This window comes from Nerophis ophidion, linkage group LG05, assembly GCF_033978795.1.
Source record: "Nerophis ophidion isolate RoL-2023_Sa linkage group LG05, RoL_Noph_v1.0, whole genome shotgun sequence".
Classification (NCBI taxonomy): domain Eukaryota; kingdom Metazoa; phylum Chordata; class Actinopteri; order Syngnathiformes; family Syngnathidae; genus Nerophis; species Nerophis ophidion.
Window position 1 is genome coordinate 7,433,727 of NC_084615.1, and position 26,027 is coordinate 7,459,753.

The 26,027-nt window shown below is 40.3% G+C and overlaps 5 protein-coding genes across 5 annotated transcripts; all 5 read right to left on the reverse strand.

The window, feature by feature from the left end:
* Positions 1 to 1,690: 1,690 nt before the first annotated feature.
* LOC133552441 (protocadherin beta-15-like) lies at positions 1,691 to 4,234 on the reverse strand. The gene has a single exon (XM_061899634.1). The coding sequence runs from the start codon at positions 4,130 to 4,132 to the stop codon at positions 1,691 to 1,693; it is 2,442 nt and encodes an 813-aa protein (XP_061755618.1). The 5' UTR covers positions 4,133 to 4,234.
* LOC133552442 (protocadherin beta-15-like) lies at positions 4,224 to 9,202 on the reverse strand. Its single transcript, XM_061899635.1, has 2 exons — positions 6,748 to 9,202; positions 4,224 to 4,241 (listed from the first exon to the last, which is right to left on the reverse strand). The coding sequence occupies exons 1-2, from the start codon at positions 9,139 to 9,141 to the stop codon at positions 4,224 to 4,226; spliced, it is 2,412 nt and encodes an 803-aa protein (XP_061755619.1). The 5' UTR covers positions 9,142 to 9,202.
* Positions 9,203 to 9,219: 17 nt separating this feature from the next.
* On the reverse strand, positions 9,220 to 14,156 carry LOC133552443 (protocadherin beta-15-like). Its single transcript, XM_061899636.1, has 2 exons — positions 11,759 to 14,156; positions 9,220 to 9,251 (listed from the first exon to the last, which is right to left on the reverse strand). Exons 1-2 carry the CDS (start codon positions 14,154 to 14,156, stop codon positions 9,220 to 9,222), a joined length of 2,430 nt encoding a protein of 809 aa, XP_061755620.1.
* A 3,449-nt stretch (positions 14,157 to 17,605) lies between these two features.
* On the reverse strand, positions 17,606 to 20,300 carry LOC133552444 (protocadherin beta-16-like). Its single transcript, XM_061899637.1, has 2 exons — positions 17,801 to 20,300; positions 17,606 to 17,620 (listed from the first exon to the last, which is right to left on the reverse strand). The coding sequence occupies exons 1-2, from the start codon at positions 20,192 to 20,194 to the stop codon at positions 17,606 to 17,608; spliced, it is 2,409 nt and encodes an 802-aa protein (XP_061755621.1). The 5' UTR covers positions 20,195 to 20,300.
* Positions 20,301 to 22,286: 1,986 nt separating this feature from the next.
* Positions 22,287 to 25,192, reverse strand: LOC133552445 (protocadherin gamma-A11-like). The gene is made up of 2 exons (XM_061899638.1): positions 22,649 to 25,192; positions 22,287 to 22,310 (listed from the first exon to the last, which is right to left on the reverse strand). Exons 1-2 carry the CDS (start codon positions 25,034 to 25,036, stop codon positions 22,287 to 22,289), a joined length of 2,412 nt encoding a protein of 803 aa, XP_061755622.1. The 5' UTR covers positions 25,037 to 25,192.
* Positions 25,193 to 26,027: the final 835 nt, after the last annotated feature.

The following is a 26,027-nucleotide window of genomic DNA, read 5'->3' on the forward strand; positions in this document are numbered from 1 at the left end:
TAAAAAAATCTAATTTTACGAAATGTAATGTGTAAATGTTGGATGATCTGTATTGAATGACACCGAATGTGTCATATTCACAATTTCGTAGTTTTCCAAAGGACTTGTGAGTAAAAACAGACTACTGCATGTTTGTGTTTCTTGCATTTTAACACAATATATATACTTACATACAAGTTAAACATCTTCTGAAACATTTTGAATTAACGTTTCGTTTTGTGTGTTTTTGTTTTTTGTTTTTGTTACAGTATTTTTGCTTGCTGTCCATGATACGCCCGTTAGTGTTTCAAAACCAGTTCAAAAGTGCAAAAGGAAAAAATATGCACACTCAAAGTCTCAATTGAACAAAGACAGCGAGATCTGAAGCCAATAAGCCTCAAAAACCTTTAAAGGTGGAAACATCATCCTCCCTTTTCGATAGCTGCTAGTCAGAAATAGAGTCCACTTGGTTAAACTTCAGTTGATAACAATGTTACAATTTAAACATGACAATTGACATCTAAACTCAAAGTGTACAACATGTTAAGAAACTAAAAAATAAAGGCCTACCAATGGATACATTGGTAGGAAAGTAGAAAATTGTAATTGTCTGATGTGCGATAATATATCATACCAACATCATTTGTAAATATTTTGTCAAAAACAAATTGATCAGCAAAAATAATTTTAGTTAAGTCCAAACTTAATACATTTTCAGAAAACAAATAGTAAATATACAATGAAAACTGGTAAACCGATTATGAGTAAACTGAGTATATGCGTTTTTACTTTCATAAATATGATTTTTACAATTTAGTATATGCTTTCAGTGCCTGATTTTTCTTTTCTTTTTACAGATTCTCACTTCCCTCGGCCTTCAGAAGAAAATACACGGAACGACTATTTGTGATTGCCACCGTATTATTTAAAACATTTAAAATAAAATTAAACAGTCCAACGATTGATACTGTAAAACATCCAAAAAACCTGCTTTCATTTTACAAACCCAATATTAATAAAACACATACATTGCAAAACAAATTAAATAAGTCGAAACTTCCAAAGACATGCACCTGGGGATAGGTTGATTGGCAACACTAAATGGTCCCTAGTGTGTGAATGTGAGTGTGAATGTTGTCTGTCTATCTGTGTTGGCCCTGCGATGAGGTGGCGACTTGTCCAGGGTGTACCCCGCCTTCCGCCCGATTGTAGCTGAGATAGGCGCCAGCGCCCCCCGCGACCCCGAAAGAGAATAAGCGGTAGAAAATGGATGGATGGATGGATGGAAATGAATATTTCAGCAAGATTTAAATATGAATGTCAAAGGTGTCCACAATCATTGCTTAAGCTGACAATTGAGACAAGACCACAGAATTATAAAAGATATAAAGATCTTGATTAACAATGTTGATTGGCAAAGCAAAGCTTCAAAAAGTATAATGAAAATCAGAAATGTACAATCTGTTCTTCTCAAGTCACAACCGAATAAACAAAAGCGACCACAAAAACGCAGCCAGTTAAAAAACGTAATGAATGTGTCATTTTAGTCTTTTGTTTAGCTTTTCAGTATGTGTCATCTCAGAAAAATAAAATCTTGACACAAAATATGCATTAAGACATCAATAATATCCAACCATGATCACAATGTAGCTCAAGAAGCTGCCAAGATAATCAATATATAAATACTGTCCTTCATAAACAATGAGTGCATTTACAAACATTTGTATTCAGGCATTGTCATAAATTCGCAAAAGGGTCCTACCTCCAAAGGGTCGAAAGAATCCTGAAGATCATCAACAAAGTCGGAAGGACTTTTCCTCAGAGTCTGGTCAGCAGGCAGCGTGTTGTCATTGTAAGAAGACACAAATTTAAAGTCACTGGTTCTAGAACCTGTTGTCAAGTAGGCGTCATAGTTGTAGGTGCTGCGTAAAGTTCCTGTGCCGTCAACATCTGCGTAATTAGGAGGCAGATACGCGCCGGGGATGGCAACTGCTCCATCAAACAACAGTCTGGGCTTTCTCCTGCGACAAAACCTCACACCCAGGACGATGATGATGAAGGTCAGAAAGAAGGTGGACACAGACACCAGCGCGATGATCAGATAAGACGTCAGTTTGGAATTCTTCTCATAAGAAATGTCCTTCAGTTCTGGCACCTCAGCCAAGTTGTCAGAAATAAGTAAATACATGGAGCAGGTGGCAGAGAGAGGGGGCTGTCCGTTATCTTTCACTGCCACAATCAGGTTCTGTTTCATGCTGTCAGATTCAGAAATGTCCCGCTGGGTCCTGATCTCTCCACTGTGGAGACCAATGGTGAAAAGTCCCGGATCAGTGGACTTGACTATATGATAGGACAGCCAGGCGTTCTGTCCAGAGTCTGCGTCCACCGCTATCACTTTGGACACCACAGAGCCTCCGTGTGCAGCTTTGGGGACCAGCTCTGTCATGAAGGAGTTACCCTCTGGGGAGGGGTACAGTATCTGAGGAGAGTTGTCATTCACATCCGATATGAACACACTGACGCTCACGTTGCTGCTCAGCGGAGGAGAACCGTTGTCTCTGGCCATGACGTGGACTTTAAAACTCCTCAAGTGTTCATAATCAAATGACCTGACAGCGTGGATCACACCTGTGTCTCCGTTAACAGACACATAGGAGGACACCGGGGCACCGTTCACCTCAGCAGCTAACAGAGAATAAATCACGGTACCGTTCTGTCTCCAGTCGGGGTCTCGAGCACTAACGGAACATAAAGTGGAGCCAGCTTTGTTATTTTCACTCACATATGCACTGTAGGACTGTTCCTCAAACACAGGTGGGTTGTCGTTGATGTCTGCTACAGATAAGTGAAGACTTTTAGAGGAGGACAGAGGAGGAGAGCCCTCGTCAGTGGCACTGATTGTAATGTTGTAATCAGACACTAGTTCACGGTCCAGTTGTCCAGTAGTCACCAGAGAATAATAGTTTTTAATTGAAGGAACTAACTTAAAGGGGATATTTTGTTGAAGGGAGCAGCGGACCTGACCATTGTTCTCAGAGTCTCTGTCCTGAACATTAATGATGCCCACCTCTGTACCAGGTGACACATTTTCAGGTACAGGATTAGACAGTGACTTTAAATTAATCACAGGAGCGTTGTCATTTACATCTTTTATATTAATTACAACTTTTGTCACTGTAGAAAGTCCATAACCATCTTTAGCTTCAACAAACACTTCATGCGTTGATCCTTCTTCATAATCAATATCGCCTGTAACAAAAATGTCTCCAGTTTTATCATTGAGAGAAAATATATGTCGTGATTTATCAGACATTCTGCTGAATTGGTATGTTACTTCGCCATTTACACCTTCGTCTGCATCTAATGCGCTCACAGTAATAACTGGTGTGTTTAGTGCGGCGTCTTCTTTGACAGATGATGTATAAACAGCCTGAGTAAAAACTGGGGCGTTGTCATTAGCATCAAGTACAATGATATGTATGACTACTGTACCAGATCTGGGAGGAGAACCACCATCCACTGCTGTAAGGAGCAATTTTAATTCCTGCTGTTCTTCTCTGTCTAATTCCTTATCCAAAATCAACTCACCGTATTCATTGCCAGAATTGGTCGCCTGAATACGAAAAACAAAATTAGCATTTTGTTGTAGTATGTACCTTTGAACCAAATTTGTTCCGATATCTGCATCATGTGCTGCATTAAGGCGGTATTTAGCTCCTTTGTCAGCTGACTCACTGATTTCCAGCCTCACAACATCATTAGGGAAAATCGGTGCATTGTCATTCACGTCCTGCACTTGCAGAGACAACCTGTGTAGTTCCAAAGGATTCTCCAGCAGCAGATCGAATCTTAGAACACAGGAAGGTTTTTCACCGCAATGCTCCTCTCGGTCGATCCTGTCAGCAACCATTAAATCTCCTGTCTGGAGGTTTATTCCGCAATACTGTTTGTCATTTCTTTCCATGTCGACACGAGGCTTGCGAGCAGACAGTTTCCCCACCTCCAATCCGAGATCCTTGGCGATATTTCCAATGATAGATCCACGTTTCAGCTCCTCTTGTACAGAATAGCTCAGGTCCCCGTGTGCGCAATCGAGCAGAACAAAGAAAAAGATGAAGCTGCAGCTGTGAACCATGCGTCGTGTGTGCGCCATCCTCTGATATTAACGCACAAAATGCAACACACTTCCAATTTTCGAAATCTCATTCGACCATTAAAACCTCCTTTGCTTTAGTCCTCCTCCTTTAACGCTCTGAAGAAGACTAGAATCCAACAATGAGTGTTGCACAGCACAAACAAAGCCTGCATGAATCTGCTGCTGGTCTCTACTGACACCATGTGTACTGTAAGAAAATTGCGGTTGTCATATATATGGTGCATTGTATTATTATTAAGATACAATAATGAGAGAATATATATTTTTATCTATTGTCCGCTTTTATTAAATATTGTATGTTCCAGTTGTTCCATTTTCTGCAATTCAACCATTTTTTTACAACTGAGTGAGACATAAATACATGCTTAATATTCAAAATGAGGCAAAAATATACAATGGCTTTAAATTACCTTTTAAAACGGATAAAACATTACACAAATATCATCTTATCTCATTGTTGTACAACACGAGACTGCAGTTCTCCTGTTTCAATGAAAAACTCTTGTATGTTCAAATGTTTGATGTTATTGCATAATATGAAAAAAGTAATATATTTATCAAGGGAAAACCAAGTTTTAAGAAAAAAAAATTGAAGTCGAGCAACAAAATGTTTATTAGAAAATGTTTATCTTAGTCTCAAACTTAACAGAATGCTTACGTTGGATGAATTGAACATTTTTAGGCGGTTACATTGTTTCAGCTTCCTTCTTTATATCTAAAATTGAATGATTTGGACCTTAAGCGAAACATGTTCTTCCAAAGTTTTAAAAAGCATACATGTGCGTCAGTGTTACAAAGACACGAGGGGAAAGATATGACATCATTTGTCACGTAGTGCACGCATGATGATGCACGTTTTGTCACCCCAAGATGCAAAATGGACCAATCGGATGAGAATTGCAGATAAGAGCTTGATTTAATTTATAAAAATAAAATAATACTGGTACAAAAGGTAAAAGAAAGCGTGTGCCTCAGCACGGGAAGCTAACGCTATACTTAGCAGTCAGTCAAGAGTCCAAAAATGACGTGCCAAGCGCACGGGAAGCTAAGGAGCTACTTAGCAAAGGTACAAAGACTTTAGGAAATGCCAAAGTGACTGTTGCTTACCGCAAACAAAAGACCCAGGCTGAACAAAGGGAGAAGGCAGGCTTAAATAGTGGCAGCAATCAGAAAACAGGTGCGCGTCGAAAAATAAGTGGCAGGGAGAACAAACATGAAACCATGGAGACAAGATAAATAAGGAAGTGCCAAACCAGGGATTGGAAGAGTCTAAAAGCAAACAAGAAAAACAAAAGGACTCAAAAACCAAAATAATGTATGATCCGGGCGGAAGATCATATCATAATTACAGTGAAGCAAAAGCAAGTTTATTAGAAAGGTACTTTAAAAATAACAAAGAACCACAGCGAGTTGCCGGGCCAATTATTGAAGTATACACTATTGAACCATATACAACACAAAGCTTAATACAAAATACATTTTTTTTGGGGGGGGGGGAGTTTCCCAATCAGAGAAAAAAGGAAAACCAAGTCAATATTAAAAACATCTACCTCGTTAGTGGTTATATGAGGCGGAAGATAATAAAATAACACAAGTTGCAACACAAAAGCGACAATGTGCGGATCCCATACATTTATGTATCTGTTTTTATTTAGAGTCATTATGGAGTTTACCCCAGCTGACTTGGTCAGAACAGATAACCTGAACAAGAACACCTATCAATACTGGATGTGACTTCGTAAGACTAACATACACAGTCAGGTTACACCTGGGCAATTTAGTTGTTGTTGTTGTTTTGTTACTGTAAAGCATATACGTTGTATAAAACATAACATCAAATAAATGGTTACATTTTACTCAATGTTTAAATGTTCATCCCTTTGGTGCAATATGAATTTGTACGGAACTGAATGCGTCATAGTCAAAATTTGTAGTTTTCCAAAGCACACAGGAGTAAATAAGTCAGACTGCTTCATCCGTACCTTCCTTGCATTTTAACACTATATTTATGTGTGTGTCTTTTTGTTTTCTTACACTATTGTCCATGATGCACCCGTAGCTGTTTCCCAGCAGTTGAGAAGCGCAAAAAGAAAAAAACAGGACGATTGAAAGTCCCAATTGAACAAGGACAGCGAGATTTGATGCCATTTCTCCTTAAAAAACTTTGAAGGGGGAAACTACATGAAATAAAGCACTCAGTTCTACAAGAATGAACTAAAGGAGCCACATGCCTTTACAAACAAATATATGGCATATAAGCCTTATTTACAACAATTTAAGCTTGAAAAACCAAGCAAAGCCAACATGTGTTAAACAACTGTAAAAAGCAAACTCAGACAAAAGGGAATATATGAAACATGTTGACAGAACCATCAAAGTCAGAGATTAATAGTATCTACCTCAGTCCCTAAAGTGGATTGGACTACAACTTGCTGAACTGGACCAACCATTTTACAGTGAAGATGTTGATGAAAGGGAAAATGGAAAGTGGTTCAGTTGCGGTTCATATCTTACAGAGAAAATAATGTATTTGTTGAAGTAAACCAACTAATGAATACGAAAAGGGTTTGTAAAAAACAGCATTGATACTCAAAGTGAGAAAAGTTACCTACCTTCAAAGGGTCAAATGAATCCTGAAGATCATCAACAAAGTCGGAAGGACTTTTCCTCAGAGTCTGGTCAGCAGGCAGCGTGTTGTCATTGTAAGAAGACACAAACTTAAAGTCACTGGTTCTAGAACCTGTTGTCAAGTAGGCGTCATAGTTGTAGGTGCTGCGTAAAGTTCCTGTGCCGTCAACATCTGCGTAATTAGGAGGCAGATACGCGCTGGGGATGGCAACTGCTCCATCAAACAAAAGTCTGGGCTTTCTCCTGCGACAAAACCTCACACCCAGGACGATGATGATGAAGGTCAGAAAGAAGGTGGACACAGACACCAGCGCGATGATCAGATAAGACGTCAGTTTGGAATTCTTCTCCTCATAAGAAATGTCCTTCAGTTCTGGCACCTCAGCCAAGTTGTCAGAAATAAGTAAATACATGGAGCAGGTGGCAGAGAGAGGGGGCTGTCCGTTATCTTTCACTGCCACAATCAGGTTCTGTTTCATGCTGTCGGATTCAGAAATGTCCCGCTGGGTCCTGATCTCTCCACTGTGGAGACCAATGGTGAAAAGTCCCGGATCAGTGGACTTGACTATATGATAGGACAGCCAGGCGTTCTGTCCAGAGTCTGCGTCCACCGCTATCACTTTGGACACCACAGAGCCTCCGTGTGCAGCTTTGGGGACCAGCTCTGTCATGAAGGAGTTACCCTCTGGGGAGGGGTACAGTATCTGAGGAGAGTTGTCATTCACATCCGATATGAACACACTGACGCTCACGTTGCTGCTCAGCGGAGGAGAACCGTTGTCTCTGGCCATGACGTGGACTTTAAAACTCCTCAAGTGTTCATAATCAAATGACCTGACAGCGTGGATCACACCTGTGTCTCCGTTAACAGACACATAGGAGGACACCGGGGCACCGTTCACCTCAGCAGCTAACAGAGAATAAATCACGGTACCGTTCTGTCTCCAGTCAGGGTCTCGAGCACTAACGGAACGTAAAGTGGAGCCAGCTTTGTTATTTTCACTCACATATGCGCTGTAGGACTGTTCCTCAAACACAGGTGGGTTGTCGTTGATGTCTGCTACAGATAAGTGAAGACTTTTAGAGGAGGAGAGAGGAGGAGAGCCCTCGTCAGTGGCACTGATTGTAATGTTGTAATCAGACACTAGTTCACGGTCCAGTTGTCCAGTAGTCACCAGAGAATAATAGTTTTTAATAGAAGGAACTAATTTAAAGGGGGCATTTTGTTGAATGGAGCAGCGGACTTGTCCGTTCTTCTCAGAGTCTCTGTCCTGAACATTAATGATGCCCACCTCTGTACCAGGTGACACATTTTCAGGTACAGGATTAGACAGTGACTTTAAATTGATCACAGGAGCGTTGTCATTTACATCTTTTATATTAATTACAACTTTTGTCTCCGTAGAAAGTCCATAACGATCTTTAGCTTCAACAAATACTTCATGCGTTGATCCTTCTTCATAATCAATCTCACCTATAACACATATTTCTCCGGTTTTATCATTGAGAGAAAATATATTTCGCGATTTATCAGACATTTTGCTGAACTGGTATGTTACTTCACCATTTACACCGTCGTCTGCATCTGATGCGCTCACAGTAATAACTGGTGTTTTAAGTGTGGCGTCTTCTTTGACAGATGATGTATAAACAGCCTGAGTAAAAACTGGGGCGTTGTCATTAGCATCAAGTACAATGATATGTATGACTACTGTACCAGATCTGGGAGGAGAACCACCATCCACTGCTGTAAGGAGCAATTTTAAGTCCTGCTGTTCTTCTCTGTCTAATTCCTTATCCAAAATCAACTCACCGTATTTATTGCCAGAATTGGTCGCCTGAATACGAAAAACAAAATTAGCATTTTGTTGTAGTGTGTACCTTTGAACCGAATTTGTGCCGATATCTGCATCATGTGCTGCATTAAGGCGGTATTTAGCTCCTTTGTCGGCTGACTCACTAATTTCCAGCCTCACAACATCATTAGGGAAAATCGGTGCATTGTCATTCACGTCCTGCACTTGCAGAGACAACCTGTGTAGTTCCAAAGGATTCTCCAGCAGCAGATCGAATCTTAGAACACAGGAAGGTTTTTCACCGCAATGCTCCTCTCGGTCGATCCTGTCAGCAACCATTAAATCTCCTGTCTGGAGGTTTATTCCGCAATACTGTTTGTCATTTCTTTCCATGTCGACACGAGGCTTGCGAGCAGACAGTTTCCCCACCTCCAATCCGAGATCCTTGGCGATATTTCCAATGATAGAGCCACGTTTCAGCTCCTCTTGTACAGAATAGCTCAGGTCCCCGTGTGTACAATCGAGCAGAACAAAGAAAAAGATGAAGCTGCAGCTGTGAACCATGCGTCGTGTGTGCGCCATCCTCTGATATTAACGCACAAAATGCAACCTAGTTCCAATTTTCAAAAGCTCATTCGACCATTAAAAAACCCTTTTGCCTTAGTCCTCCTCCTTTAACGCTCTGAAGAAGACTAGAATCCAACAATGAGTGTTGCACAGCACAAACAAAGCCTGCATGAATCTGCTGCTGGTCTCTACTGACACCATGTGTACTGTAAGAAAACTGCGGTTGTCATCTATATGCTGCATTGTATTATTATTAAGATACAATAATGAGAGAATATATATTTTTATCTATTGTCCGCTTTTATTAAATATTGTATGTTCCAGTTGTTCCATTTGCTGCAGTTCAACCATTTTTTTACAACTGAGTGAGACATAAATACATGCTTAATAATCAAAATGAGGCAAAAATATACAATGGCATTAAATTACCTTTTAAAACTGATAAAACATTACACAAATATCATGTTATCTCATTGTTGTACAACAAGAGACTGCAGTTCTCCTGTTTCAATGAAAAACTCTTGTATGTTCAAATGTTTGATGTTATTGCATAATATGAAAAAAAGTAATATATTTATCAAGGGAAAACCAAGTTTTAAGAAAAAAAAATTGAAGTAGAGCAACAAAATGTTTATTAGAAAATGTGTGTCTTATTCTCAAACTTAACAGAATGCTTACGTCGGATGAATTGAACATTTTTAGGCGGTTACATTGTTTCAGCTTCCTTCTTTAAGTCTAAAATTGAATGATTTGGACCTTAAGCGTAACATGTTCTTCCAAAGTTTTAAAAAGCATACATGTGTGTCAGTGTTACAAAGACACGAGGGGAAAGATACGACATCATTTGTCACGTAGTGCACGCATGATGATGCACGTTTTGTCACCCCAAGATGCAAAATGGACCAATCGGATGAGAATTGCAGGTAAGAGCTTGATTTAATGTATAAAAATAAAATAATACTGGTACAAAAGGTAAAAGAAAGCGTGTGCCTCAACACGGGAAGCTAACGCTAAACTTAGCAGTCAGTCAAGAGTCCAAAAATGACGTGCCAAGCGCATGGGAAGCTAAGGAGCTACTTAGCAAAGGTACAAAGACTTTAGGAAATGCCAAAGTGACTGTTGCTTACCGCAAACAAAAGACCCAGGCTGAACAAAGGGAGAAGGCAGGCTTAAATACTGGCAGCAATCAGAAAACAGGTGTGCGTCGAAAAATAAGTGGGAGGTAGAACAAACATGAAACCATGGAGACAAGATAAATAAGGAAGTGCCAAACCAGGGATTGGAAGAGTCTAAAAGCAAACAAGAAAAACAAAAGGACTCAAAAACCAAAATAATGTATGATCCGGGCGGAAGATCTTATTATAATTACAGTGAAGCAAAAGCAAGTTTATTAGAAAGGTACTTTAAAAATAACAAAGAACCACAGCGAGTTGCAGGGCCAATTATTGAAGTATACACTATTGAACCATATACAACACAAAGCTTAATACAAAAGACATTTTTTTTTGGGGGGGGGGGGGGGGGGGGTGGTTACCAATCAGAGAAAAAAGGAAAACCAAGTCAATATTAAAAACATCTACCTCGTTAGTGGTCATATCAGGTGGAAGATAATAAAATAACACAAGTTGCAACACAAAAGCGACATTGTGCGGATCCCATACATTTATGTATCTGTTTTTATTTAGAGTCATTATGGAGTTTACCCCAGCTGACTTGGTCAGAACAGATAACCTGAACAAGAACACCTCAATACTCCATGTGACTTCGTAAGACTAACATACACAGTCAGGTTACACCTGGGCAATTTAGTTGTTGTTTTGTTACTGTAAGGCCTATAAGATGTATAAAACATAACATCAAATAAATGGTTACATTTTACTCAATGTTTAAATGTTCATCCCTTTGGTGCAATATGAATTTGTACAGAACTGAATGTGTCATAGTCAAAACTTTGTAGTTTTCCAAAGCACACAGGAGTAAATAAGTCAGACTGCTGCATCCGTACCTTCCTTGCATTTTAACACTATATTTAGGTGTGTGTCTTTTTGTTTTCTTACACTATTGTCCATGATGCACCCGTAGCTGTTTCCCAGCAGTGGAGAAGCGCAAAAAGAAAAAAAAACAGGACCATTGAAAGTCCCAATTGAACAAGGACAGCGAGATTTGATGCCACTTCTTCTCAAATACTTTGAAGGGGGAAACTACATGAAATAAAGCACTCAGTTCTGCGAGAATGTTGTAAAGGAGCCACATGCCTTTACAAACAAATATATGGCATATAAGCCTTATTTACAACAATTTAGGCTTGATAAACCAAGCAAAGCCAACATTTGTTAAACATCTGTAAAAAGCAAACTCAGACAAAAGGGAATATACGAAACATGTTGACAGAACCATCAAAGTCAGAGATTAATAGTATCTACCTCAGTCCCTAAATTGGATTGGACTACAACTGGCTGAGCTGGACCAATCATTTTACAGTGAAGATGTTGATGAAAGGGAAAATGGAAAGTGGTTGAGTTGCGGTTCATATCTTACAGAGAAAATAATGTATCTGTTGAAGTAAACCAACTAATGAATACAAAAAGGGTTTGTATAAAACAGCATTGATACTCAAAGTGAGAAAAGTTACCTACCTCCAAAGGGTCAAATGAATCCTGAAGCTCATCAACAAAGTCGGAAGGACTTTTCCTCAGAGTCTGGTCAGCAGGCAGCGTGTTGTCATTGTAAGAAGACACAAACTTAAAGTCACTGGTTCTAGAACCTGTTGTCAAGTAGGCGTCATAGTTGTAGGTGCTGCGTAAAGTTCCTGTGCCGTCAACATCTGCGTAATTAGGAGGCAGATACGCGCTGGGGATGGCAACTGCTCCATCAAACAACAGTCTGGGCTTTCTCCTGCGACAAAACCTCACACCGAGGACGATGATGATGAAGGTCAGAAAGAAGGTGGACACAGACACCAGCGCGATGATCAGATAAGACGTCACTTTGGAATTCTTCTCCTCATAAGAAATGTCCTTCAGTTCTGGCACCTCAGCCAAGTTGTCAGAAATAAGTAAATACATGGAGCAGGTGGCAGAGAGAGGGGGCTGTCCGTTATCTTTCACTGCCACAATCAGGTTCTGTTTCATGCTGTCAGATTCAGAAATGTCCCGCTGGGTCCTGATCTCTCCACTGTGGAGACCGATGGTGAAAAGTCCCGGATCAGTGGACTTGACTATATGATAGGACAGCCAGGCGTTCTGTCCAGAGTCTGCGTCCACCGCTATCACTTTGGACACCACAGAGCCTCCGTGTGCAGCTTTGGGGACCAGCTCTGTCATGAAGGAGTTACCCTCTGGGGAGGGGTACAGTATCTGAGGAGAGTTGTCATTCACATCCGATATGAACACACTGACGCTCACGTTGCTGCTCAGCGGAGGAGAACCGTTGTCTCTGGCCATGACGTGGACTTTAAAACTCCTCAAGTGTTCATAATCAAATGACCTGACAGCGTGGATCACACCTGTGTCTCCGTTAACAGACACATAGGAGGACACCGGGGCACCGTTCACCTCAGCAGCTAACAGAGAATAAATCACGGTACCGTTCTGTCTCCAGTCAGGGTCTCGAGCACTAACGGAACATAAAGTGGAGCCAGCTTTGTTATTTTCACTCACATATGCACTGTAGGACTGTTCCTCAAACACAGGTGGGTTGTCGTTGATGTCTGCTACAGATAAGTGAAGACTTTTAGAGGAGGACAGAGGAGGAGAGCCCTCGTCAGTGGCACTGATTGTAATGTTGTAATCAGACACTAGTTCACGGTCCAGTTGTCCAGTAGTCACCAGAGAATAATAGTTTTTAATAGAAGGAACTAACTTAAAGGGGACATTTTGTTGAAGGGAGCAGCGGACCTGTCCGTTCTTCTCAGAGTCTCTGTCCTGAACATTAATGATGCCCACCTCTGTACCAGGTGACACATTCTCAGGTACAGGATTAGACAGTGACTTTAAATTAATCACAGGAGCGTTGTCATTTACATCATTTATATCAATTACTACTTTTGTCACAGTAGAAAGTCCATAACCATCTTTAGCTTCAACATACACTTCGTGCGTCAAATCCTCTTCATAATCCATCTTGCCTATAACAAATATTTCTCCGGTTTTATCATTGAGAGAAAAAATATTTCTTGATTTATCAGACATTCTGCTGAACTCGTACGTTATTTCACCATTTACACCTTCGTCTGCATCTGATGCGCTCACAGTAATAACTGGTGTTTTAAGTGCGGCGTCTTCTTTGACGGATGATGTATAAACAGCCTGAGTAAAAACTGGGGCGTTGTCATTAGCATCAAGTACAATGATATGTATGACTACTGTACCAGATCTGGGAGGAGAACCACCATCCACAGCTGTAAGGAGCAATTTTAATTCCTGCTGTTCTTCTCTGTCTAATTCCTTATCCAAAATCAGCTCACCATATTCACCGCCCGAATTGGTTGTCTGAATATGGAATACAAAATTAGTATTTCGTTGTAAAATATAGCTTTGGACAGAATTTGTGCCGATATCTGCATCATGTGCTGCATTAAGGCGGTATTTAGCTCCTTTGTCAGCTGACTCACTAATTTCCAGCCTCACAACATCTTTCGGGAAAATCGGCGCATTGTCATTCACGTCCTGCACTTGCAGAGACAGCCTGTGTAGTTCCAAAGGATTCTCCAGCAGCAGATCGAATCTTAGAACACAGGAAGGTTTTTCACCGCAATGCTCCTCTCGGTCGATCCTGTCAGCAACCATTAAATCTCCTGTCTGGAGGTTTATTCCGCAATACTGTTTGTCATTTCTTTCCATGTCGACACGAGGCTTGCGAGCAGACAGTTTCCCCACCTCCAATCCGAGATCCTTGGCGATATTTCCAATGATAGATCCACGTTTCAGCTCCTCTTGTACAGAATAGCTCAGGTCCCCGTGTGCATATTCGAGCAGAACAAAGAAAAAGATGAAGCTGCAGCTGTGAACTATGCGTCGTGTGTGCGCCATCCTCTGATATTAACGCACAAAATGCAACCTAGTTCCAATTTTCAAAAGCTCATTCGACCATTAAAAACCCTTTTGCCTTATTCCTCCTCCTTTAACGCTCTGAAGAAGACTAGAATCCAACAATGAGTGTTGCACAGCACAAACAAAGCCTGCATGAATCTGCTGCTGGTCTCTACTGACACCATGTGTACTGTAAGAAAATTGCGGTTTTCACATATACGCTGTACTGTATTAAGATACAATAATGAAAGAATATACATATATATTTTTTTTTACGGCTATCGTCCGCTTTAATAACTGATTTTTGTTTCAGTAGTTCCCTTTGCTGCAATCTAACCTATTTTCTGCAAATGAGTGAGACATAAATAAATGTTCAACATTCAAAAAGAGGAAACAATATACAATATTATTAAATCAACCCTTAAAAGTAATACAACATTACAACATGATCGTGTTATCTCATTGTTGTACAACAACAGACTGCAGTTCTTGTGATTCAATGAGAAACTCCCCTGTGTTCAAAAGTTTGAATGTTATTGCATAGTTTGATTAAAAAGTAATATCGTCATCAAAGGAAAACTGAGTTCAATCAAAATAACGTTTTTAAGAAGAGCAATAAATGTTTATTAAAAACATATGTATCTTATTCTTAAACTCAACAGAATCCTTACGTCAGACAGATTGAAAATATTCAGGCTTTTACATTTTGCCAGCTTTCCTCTTAAAGCCTAAAATGTAATGATCTGCAATTTAAGCTTAAAATGTTATTTCAAAAATACATTTAGAAAGAAATTCAAATAAATCCAAAGTTTTAAGAAGTATACACGTGTCACTGTTACAAAGTCATAAGGGGAAAGTTACAATATAATTATAGGAATGACAAGCAAGATAAGAAGGAAGTGACCTTAAAAAAATAAAAATAAAACAACCACAGCGAGTTTCAGGCCCAAAGCTATACTATTGATCCATAAACAACAGGAAGCATTACCAATAAGCATTTTTTCCCTATTAGAAAATAAAAGAAAACAAAGTTGATGTCAAAAACATCTACCTTGTTAGTGGTTATATCAGGTGCAAAAAATAATAAATAACACTAGTTTCAATACAAAAGGGACATTATGAGGATCCCATATATTGTTTTTATTATGAGTCATGATGGAGTTAAGCCGAGCTGATTTTGTCAGAACAGATCACTTATCAAGTACTGGATGTGACAAATTGGGACTAAAATACACAGTTATATTACACATGGGCAATTTAGTTTAATTTATCATGTTTTTTTTTACTGTAGGCCTATAAGATTTATAAAACAAAAAATCAAAACAATTACCATAGTTTGCTAAATGTAATATTTAAATATAAATGTTCATCTGTATGGGAAAATCTGTATTTGTACGACACTGAATATGTCATATTCACAATTTGGCATGGCTTGTTTGCCAAAATACTTGGGAGTAATTACATCAGACTGCTGCATTTTTACAATCCTTGCACTTTTTATGCTATAAATATAACGTTTTTGTCAGGCTTGAACTTGGTCTTGGTTTGTTTTCCCGAGGTGCAAAGCGAATGGAGTGGAAACGGCGTGAAGGTAAAGACGTCTTTATTTTAACACTAAAACTAAAAACAGGAACCAACAAAAAGCGCGCACAATGGCGGTACAAAAAAACTGGGCTATGAAACAAAAGACTAGCACAAAGGCTATAAACTACAAACATGAAACAAAAACACTTGCGCAGTGGCATGAATAACAAAAACTTACGTGGACAAAATGGACAGCATTGCAAGGCATGAAGCAGATAATTGAGGGCGTGAATGAGGTGATGTTGCCAGACTGACTAACTGGTAACTGTGGCTTAAATAATGAACATGATAAGTGAAAACAGGTGTGAGACAAGACAGGTGAACTTATTGGTTGTCCTGCTAACAAAACAGGGAGTGAAAAAAAAGGAACTTAGAGTCCGAAGGGTCAAAAGCACCTGGTATTCCTAGGCAGTCTCCCATCCAAGTATTAACCAGGACAGACACTGCTTATCTTTGAGAACAGATAAGAGTGGGGATGCTCGGGGTAATATGGCCATACAGAACTCATGATCAGACGTGACAGAAAACTAAATCAGTTGGCATGGTAAGACCAACAAGGAAATGCAAAACAGAACTAAAATGTCCAAAAAACTAAACATAGCATGACCAAAACAAAACATGAACCATAGGCGTGACAGTTTTTACTTAAAAGTTAAATGTCTTCTTTAAAATTAAGAAATCACTTTTGGTTTAGTGTATGTTGTTATGTTGTTTTATTTTACAGTATTTTAGATTGTTGTCCAGGATTCACCCAGAACTGTTTCCCACAAGTTGAGAAGCACACAAACAAAACAAAAAGCCCACTGAAGCCACTTCTCCTCAAAAAACTTTGAAGGGGCAAATTCCAAATTCCATAGACAGCAGTCAATTCAGCAAGAATGTTGTAAAGGAACCACATCTACCTTTTTGACAAAACCACCAAAGTCACAGATTGCACCGACTCTGCCCCCCTCTACATCAACGGTGAGCGTGTTGAGAGGGTCCACTCCTTCAGGTACCTTGGAGTCAACATCTCTACCGACTTTTCCTGGACAGTCAACACCACATCAATCATCAAGAAGGCTCAGCAGCGGCTACACTTCCTGAGAGTCCTCGGGAAGTACAACCTGAATCCTGAACCTGCTGCTGACCTTCTACCGCTCGTCCATCGAGAGCCTGCTGACCTTCTCTATTACAGTATGGTACGGCAGCTGCACAGCAGCAGACAGGGAGAGGCTTCAAAGAGTGGTCAAGACTGCTCAGAAGATCATTGACCGCCCTCTCCCCTCTCTGATGGACATCTACACCTCCCGCTGCCTCAACAGAGCCAGTGCCATCATCAATGAGAGCACCCACCCTGGCTCTGACCTGTTCCACCTGCTGCGCTCTGGGAAGTGCTACAGGTGCATTAAGACCAAGACGAACAGGCTAAAGAACAGCTTTTTTCCCAGAGCAATAACCACCCTGAACAGACCCCATTGACCCTCATAACTGCCTTCTCTTCGGTGCAATAACTCATTCCACCAACCACCCTGTTTTTGTTTTTTTTTTCATGTAGATATTCAAGTATGTATTCATTTCACCCACTGAATAGAGTGCACATTTGTAGAGAGTGTATAGAGTCACATTTGTACAGAGGGCATAGAGTGTACATGTGTACGGAGTGTATAAAGTTACATTTGTACAGAGTGTATAGGGTGTACAGTATAGAGTGTACACTGTTCTCTTCCACACCTTTCTTTGCACTTCTATACTTGTTATACTTTTATATATTAATACATTGTTTTCTTGCATGCACACATCACATTGTATGGAATGGCCTCAATCTCGATACCCTGCGTAATGATAATAAAGCTGATTCTTTGATAGTATCCAGCTAAGGTGGATTAGACTACAACAGGCTGATCAAGACAAACAATTCATGGTGAAAATGAAGATAAAATGGGAAATGGGAAATGATAAAGTTGCGGGTTGTATCTTACGGAGAAAATAATTAATCTGTTGAAGTTAACCGAAAAATATTTACATAAAAAGGTTTATTTGGAAGAACATTGATGTTCAAAGTGAGAAAAGTTACCTACCTCCAAAGGGTCAAATGAATCATGAAGCTCATCAACAAAGTCAGAAGGACTTTTCCTCAGAGTCTGGTCAGCAGGCAGCGTGTTGTCATTGTAAGAAGACACAAACTTAAAGTCACTGGTTCTAGAACCTGTTGTCAAGTAGGCGTCATAGTTGTAGGTGCTGCGTAAAGTTCCTGTGCCGTCAACATCTGCGTAATTAGGAGGCAGATACGCGCTGGGGATGGCAACTGCTCCATCAAACAACAGTCTGGGCTTTCTCCTGCGACAAAACCTCACACCCAGGACGATGATGATGAAGGTCAGAAAGAAGGTGGACACAGACACCAGCGCGATGATCAGATAAGACGTCAGTTTGGAATTCTTCTCCTCATAAGAAATGTCCTTCAGTTCTGGCACCTCAGCCAAGTTGTCAGAAATAAGTAAATACATGGAGCAGGTGGCAGAGAGAGGGGGCTGTCCGTTATCTTTCACTGCCACAATCAGGTTCTGTTTCATGCTGTCAGATTCAGAAATGTCCCGCTGGGTCCTGATCTCTCCACTGTGGAGACCAATGGTGAAAAGTCCCGGATCAGTGGACTTGACTATATGATAGGACAGCCAGGCGTTCTGTCCAGAGTCTGCGTCCACCGCTATCACTTTGGACACCACAGAGCCTCCGTGTGCAGCTTTGGGGACCAGCTCTGTCATGAAGGAGTTACCCTCTGGGGAGGGGTACAGTATCTGAGGAGAGTTGTCATTCACATCCGATATGAACACACTGACGCTCACGTTGCTGCTCAGCGGAGGAGAACCGTTGTCTCTGGCCATGACGTGGACTTTAAAACTCCTCAAGTGTTCATAATCAAATGACCTGACAGCGTTGATCACACCTGTGTCTCCGTTAACAGACACATAGGAGGACACCGGGGCACCGTTCACCTCAGCAGCTAACAGAGAATAAATCACGGTACCGTTCTGTCTCCAGTCAGGGTCTCGAGCACTAACAGAACATAAAGTGGATCCAGCTTTGTTATTTTCACTCACATATGCACTGTAGGACTGTTCCTCAAACACAGGTGGGTTGTCGTTGATGTCTGCTACAGATAAGTGAAGACTTTTAGAGGAGGACAGAGGAGGAGAGCCCTCGTCAGTGGCACTGATTGTAATGTTGTAATCAGACACTAGTTCACGGTCCAGTTGTCCAGTAGTCACCAGAGAATAATAGTTTTTAATAGAAGGAACTAATTTAAAAGGGACATTTTGTTGAATGGAGCAGCGGACTTGTCCATTCTGCTCAGAATCTCTGTCCTGAACATTAATGATGCCCACCTCTGTACCAGGTGACACATTCTCTGGTACTGCAATAGACCGCGACTTCAGTTGTATAACTGGGGTGTTGTCATTTGTGTCACTAACTTCTATAATTAAAGTACAATAGGAAATTAATCCTAGACCATCAATCGCATTTATTTGCATTTCATATGATGACATTTTCTCATAATCAACAACACCAGCCACTCTCACATCTCCAGTTTTGGGATGCAATGTAAATACATTATTATTGTCACCAGAAACATGATCAAATGCATATGTAATTTCACTATTTAATCCTTCATCTGCATCACTTGCACTCACTGTGATCACCAATGTATCAAGAGGAGAGTTTTCAGGCAGACTGGCTTTATAGACTGTCTGACTAAACACTGGTACATTATCATTAGCATCCAGCACAGTGACATGTATGACTACTGTACCTGATCTCTGAGGAGAGCCGCCATCATATGCAGTCAGAGAGAGCATGATGTCTTTTTTATCTTCTCTATCTAATTCTTTGTCTAAGACCAATTCACAGTGTTTTCGCCCACCTGGTTTAGTGTTTACATTTAATTTGAAATGATCATTCTGCTGTAAAGTGTAGCTTTGAACAGCATTTTCACCGATGTCTCCATCATGTGCATCTCTAAGAAAAAAACGTTCTCCTTTGTGTGCAGACTCCTGTATTTCTATTTTTAATGAGTCCTCATTAAACTGTGGTGAATTATCATTAATATCGACAACACGAATATTAATACGGTGCAGCTCTAATGGATTTTCCAGCACAAATTCTTGTTTAAGAACACATGAAGCCTTTTTGCCACAAAGCCCTTCTCTGTCAATCCTCTCCTGAACAATCAAGTCACCAGTGTTGATGTTGATGCCGCAGTGCTGAACGTTGTTGTCCTCAGGATTAATGCGTGCTTCACGACCAGATAACTGGCTCAAATCAAGTCCCAAATCCTTGGCGATATTCCCAATTACCGATCCTTGTTTCATCTCTTCAGGTATAGAGTAGCTCACGTCTCCATTGATGGCGCGGAGGAAAAGGAACAGAAACCCAAGACCGTAGCTGTAAGACGCAAATCCTTTGTTCTCCATTCTGCCAAAAACTACTATTTTTAAATGTAAAACAGATGAAAACAATGTGGTTGATCCCTTTAAACATCCAAAGCTTTTAACTCCACAGTCATGTTATCCAGCATCTCGAGCGGATCCACACAATAATAAAATATGGTGAGTGTGTGAATATAAAAGGGTGGATTATATTCAGGAGTTTATGAGTACATACTGACCCCTAGGGTACATTTGTCGACATAACAATTAGATTTAAACATTTTCTTAAAAAAAATACAAAAAAAAAACTGAGATAATCTCAATAAGTGGGACTCAAGTTTTCCATTGCTGTTAAAATGGGATGTTTTAAGTTAGTTATAGGCATGATTAAATTAAAAGAAAATATTAATAAAGAAAAAGAGGGCTTCACGGTGGGAGAGGGGTTAGTGCATCTGCCTCACAATACGAAGGTCCTGCAGTCCTGGGTTCAATTCCAGGCTGAGGATCTTTCTGTGTGGAGTTTGCATGTTCTCCCCGTGAATGCGTGGGTTCCCTCCGGGTACTCCGGCTTCCTCCCACCTCCAAAGACATGCACCTGGGGATAGGTTGATTGGCAACAATAAATTGGCCCTAGTGTGTGAATGTGAGTGTGAATGTTGTCTGTCTATCTGTGTTGGCCCTGCAATGAGGTGGGGACTTGTCCAGGGTGTACACCACCTTCCGCCCGATTGTAGCTGAGATAGGCGCCAGCGCCCCCCGCGACCCCGAAAGAAAATAAGCGGTAGAAAATGCACGGAAGAAAATACAAATTATTGAATAAAACAGATATCGAGAAGAAATATAAACACCTGAAAAAATGGTGGTTTTCTAACAAAAGCTACATTACATCTAAAATTTAAGGAGGCAGCACAGAAAAAACGTTAAACTTGTTCCAGCACCACACATACTGATATTAGCAAGCTCAAAAATATGGACATAAAATATTACAATCACAAAATAAATTTTCTAAAGTTATCTTTTCTCTTAGAGGATCCATACCAAACGTAATTTCTAACAATATGTTCCAATAGATGTTTAAGTATAGTAAATATAGTGTTTTGTGTAGAATAACCACATGTAATTATATTAAACACATTTAATGAACTGTAGAGGAAGCATGATTTTTTGTAGGTGCAATATTAGTGACCTTTAACCTCACAAATGTTTATTAAAGTTAAAGTACCAATGATTATCACACACACACACACACACACACACACACACTGAGTGTGGCGAAATTAATCTCTGCTTTTGACCAATCACCGTTGATCACCCCCTGGGAGATGGGAAGGAGTGAGCAGAAGTGGTGGACGCGTCCTGGAATCATTTTTGCTGTTTTAACCCCCAATTCCAAACATAGATGCTGAGCGCCAAGCAAGGAAGTAATGGGTCCCATTTTAATAGTCTTTGGTATGACTCGGCCGTGGGTTTGAACTCACAACCTACCAATCTCAAGGCATGAATGGTCAAAAAATCCCCACAGACACACACTCCAACCAAATGCGGAAAGCCTTGCCGGTAAAGCGGAATCTTATGTAGAGCCAAAGGGGAAACAAATTCCATATTGAATTTCAATCCACTTCCTGTCATCATAATGATCAGATGACAAAATACTTTTGAGAACAAAACTCAGTAAACCCCAAAGAAAGATACATTTTTCTGGTGCTTTTTAGGTCCAATATTTATAACGTGAGCTGTCAAATAATGTGTTATCCAACAAACTTGAGTTTGTTGTCCTAAACAAAGGACAACTAGCCAGGTATTCATGTGTTTTGATGTCAGTGGGCATGACATGATATAAGGAAATAATACTCACTTAGCAAAAGCAAGAATGACAAGAACATGATGTGAAAAAAAAATAAAAATAGGAAGACTAATCAGGTTTTCTATGAATCTGAAACTAGAGTAATGTAAAGTGTTCATATACCACTCAAAGAGAGACAATAAAAAATATAAACACAAGAAGCTAATACCATGGCAATCATCGGAAGAAATACAACTAATTGAACAGCTTTTTGTGGTTCCAACTTAAAATGTTGGTAACTGTATTTGTATATTTACAATTCAAAAGTCAATAATACTATTATTCAAAATACAGTTAGTCGTTGAGAAAAGGACACCACTGTAAATACAAAGTATAAGTCATATGTTTCTAACGCATGTTTAATGAAGACTAAATCCCTCAAAATAGAAAATACAAAGAACCAACAGTTCAGCCGTGTACTCAAAGACGAACCAGGAACAAATTAAATAACAAGAACTACAACAAATACAAAGCAGCGATCAGAAAATCTGTGAATTACTATGTCTTCGTTGTGTACAGAAGTACGACTTAAATATGAGAAGCCAAATGTTCTTACGCGTAAACGTAAAGAAAAAAATCATGTTGCTAATATTCTCCAATGTTGATGCTGTTCCCAAACAGAAAAGGCATGCTTTCAAAAGTGCACAGCTGCTTACCTCCAGAGGGTCAAATGAATCCTGAAGCTCATCAACAAAGTCGGAAGGACTTTTCCTCAGAGTCTGGTCAGCAGGCAGCGTGTTGTCATTGTAAGAAGACACAAACTTAAAGTCACTGGTTCTAGAACCTGTTGTCAAGTAGGCGTCATAGTTGTAGGTGCTGCGTAAAGTTCCTGTGCCGTCAACATCTGCGTAATTAGGAGGCAGATACGCGCTGGGGATGGCAAATGCTCCATCAAACAACAGTCTGGGCTTTCTCCTGCGACAAAACCTCACACCCAGGACGATGATGATGAAGGTCAGAAAGAAGGTGGACACAGACACCAGCGCGATGATCAGATAAGACGTCAGTTTGGAATTCTTCTCCTCATAAGAAATGTCCTTCAGTTCTGGCACCTCAGCCAAGTTGTCAGAAATAAGTAAATACATGGAGCAGGTGGCAGAGAGAGGGGGCTGTCCGTTATCTTTCACTGCCACAATCAGGTTCTGTTTCATGCTGTCAGATTCAGAAATGTCCCGCTGGGTCCTGATCTCTCCACTGTGGAGACCAATGGTGAAAAGTCCCGGATCAGTGGACTTGACTATATGATAGGACAGCCAGGCGTTCTGTCCAGAGTCTGCGTCCACCGCTATCACTTTGGACACCACAGAGCCTCCGTGTGCAGCTTTGGGGACCAGCTCTGTCATGAAGGAGTTACCCTCTGGGGAGGGGTACAGTATCTGAGGAGAGTTGTCATTCACATCCGATATGAACACACTGACGCTCACGTTGCTGCTCAGCGGAGGAGAACCGTTGTCTCTGGCCATGACGTGGACTTTAAAACTCCTCAAGTGTTCATAATCAAATGACCTGACAGCGTGGATCACACCTGTGTCTCCGTTAACAGACACATAGGAGGACACCGGGGCACCGTTCACCTCAGCGGCTAACAGAGAATAAATCACAGTACCGTTCTGTCTCCAGTCGGGGTCTCGAGCACTAACGGAACATAAAGTGGATCCAGCTTTGTTATTTTCGCTCACATATGCGCTGTAGGACTGTTCCTCAAACACAGGTGGGTTGTCGTTGATGTCTGCTACAGATAAGTGAAGACTTTTAGAGGAGGACAGAGGAGGAGAGCCCTCGTCAGTGGCACTGATTGTAATGTTGTAATCAGACACTAGTTCACGGTCCAGTTGTCCAGTAGTCACCAGAGAATAATAGTTTTTAATAGAAGGAACTAACTTAAAGGGGACATTTTGTTGAATGGAGCAGCGGACTTGTCCGTTCTTCTCAGAGTCTCTGTCCTGAACATTAATGATGCCCACATCCGTACCAGGTGACACATTTTCTGGTATTGGATTAGACAGGGACATTAAAATAATCACAGGAGCGTTGTCATTTACATCAGTGACATCTACTATAACTTCAGCATAGGATGTCAGCCCTAAACCGTCTTTTGCTTGCACTTTTACTTCATAAGAGTTGCTCTCCTCAAAGTCAGTCACACCAGATAGCTTAATTTCACCTGTTTTTGGGTTAATTGAGAATACATTTAAATCAGTATTAGAAACATGGCCAAAGTTATAAGTGACATCTCCATTCGCTCCTTCATCAGCATCAGTAGCACTGACTTTGATCACTATTGTCCCAGGAGGAGAGTTTTCAGGCAGACCGGCTTTATAAACAGCTTGGCTGAACACTGGTACATTATCATTAGCATCCAGCACAGTGACGTGTACGAGTACTGTACCTGATCTCTGAGGAGAGCCGCCATCTAAAGCTGTGAGAAGCAAATTCATCTCATTTTGCTTTTCCCGGTCAAGTTTATTTTCTAAAATTAGTTCAACCTTGCTGTTGTCTACAGAAATGATAAAGTTATCATTTTTCTGTATATTATATCTTTGAACAGCATTTTGACCTATATCTGCATCATGCGCTTGTTCGATGGAAAAACGGCTGCCCTTCTCTGCCGACTCGCTTATTTCCATTTCAATTAACTGTTCCCGAAATTTTGGAGGGTTGTCATTTACATCTTGAATATGAATACTGACCCGCTGCAGCTCCAAAGGGTTTTCCAAAATCAGATCCACTTTGATGACACAGGAAGGTTTGGTTCCACATATGCTTTCTCTGTCAATCCTCTCCGACGTCATCAAATCGCCGGTGCCCGGATTGATTGCGCAGCATCTTCTCCGAGCCTCTTCGAAATTAAACCGAGGCTTGCGTGCAACAAACGTCTTCAAATCAACTCCGAGGTCCTTGGCAATATTCCCGACCACCGTGCCCTGTTTCATTTCCTCAGGCACAGAATAACTCAGATCTCCGTGAACACGCAGAGCCATCATCACGATGGAAGAAACAAAGCAGAAGATGGAGACGCGCTCAGAAAATCCTTTGTCTGCCATCCCGTCACAGAATACGTCCGTTGTATGAGCAAATAGCTGCACAATTTAACATCCAAATATAATCCTGCAGATGCATATATCAGTCATAAAACTGAGGAGCATGGATAGAAAAAAACAGCTTTTGTGCGGACTGACAATAAATGTTGAGCGCTCAGCCTTCAGTATAGTAGGGTGGAGTGCTGAGCTTGTATTAAAAGGTCCGCAATCCTACAGCGACACCCTCAGTCTTTTTATCGTATTGCATGGCATGATTTCAGCCAGGCATCATAATCACTTATTAATTTCAAATATGCATTCAACTGCATTTAGTTACAAGGATCGTGTGTTTTTCCCTCAGAGGCGTAATGATATACGTTTCCATTTACTCGAGTTGTATATTCTTAAAAGCAGCCTGAAGGTTTGAAAAGCACTTAAATAATATGCTCAAGACCTAAATGTTGATCTTAAAATGTGTCGTACGGAAAATGCTGAAAAGTCTGTCATACTTGTGCTTTGGACATTTTTTTTAAATGGTGTCGGTGCTAAAAGTATTGCATTTGCAAGCGATATGTTCTAAAATATATTCATAAACATTAAATTATATTGGCACGTGTTTTAAATGAGACATTTTAAACATTTAATTTGTCATTTGTATGAAGTTACAATGAAACGCACTATTTGGGACAAATATACACCAATATAAATAATATAATATTTATATTGGTGCATATATATATATGTATATGTATATATATATACATATATGTATATACATATATATATATATATATATATATATATATATATATATAATATATATATATATACACGTATATACATATTATGTATAAACATACATACATATATATATATACATACATATACGTATATATATATATATATATCCATCCATTTTCTACCGCTTATTCCCTTTTGTGGTCACGGGGGGCGCTGGGGCCTATCTCAGCTACAATCGGGCAGAAGGCGGGGTACACCCTGGACAAGTCGCCAC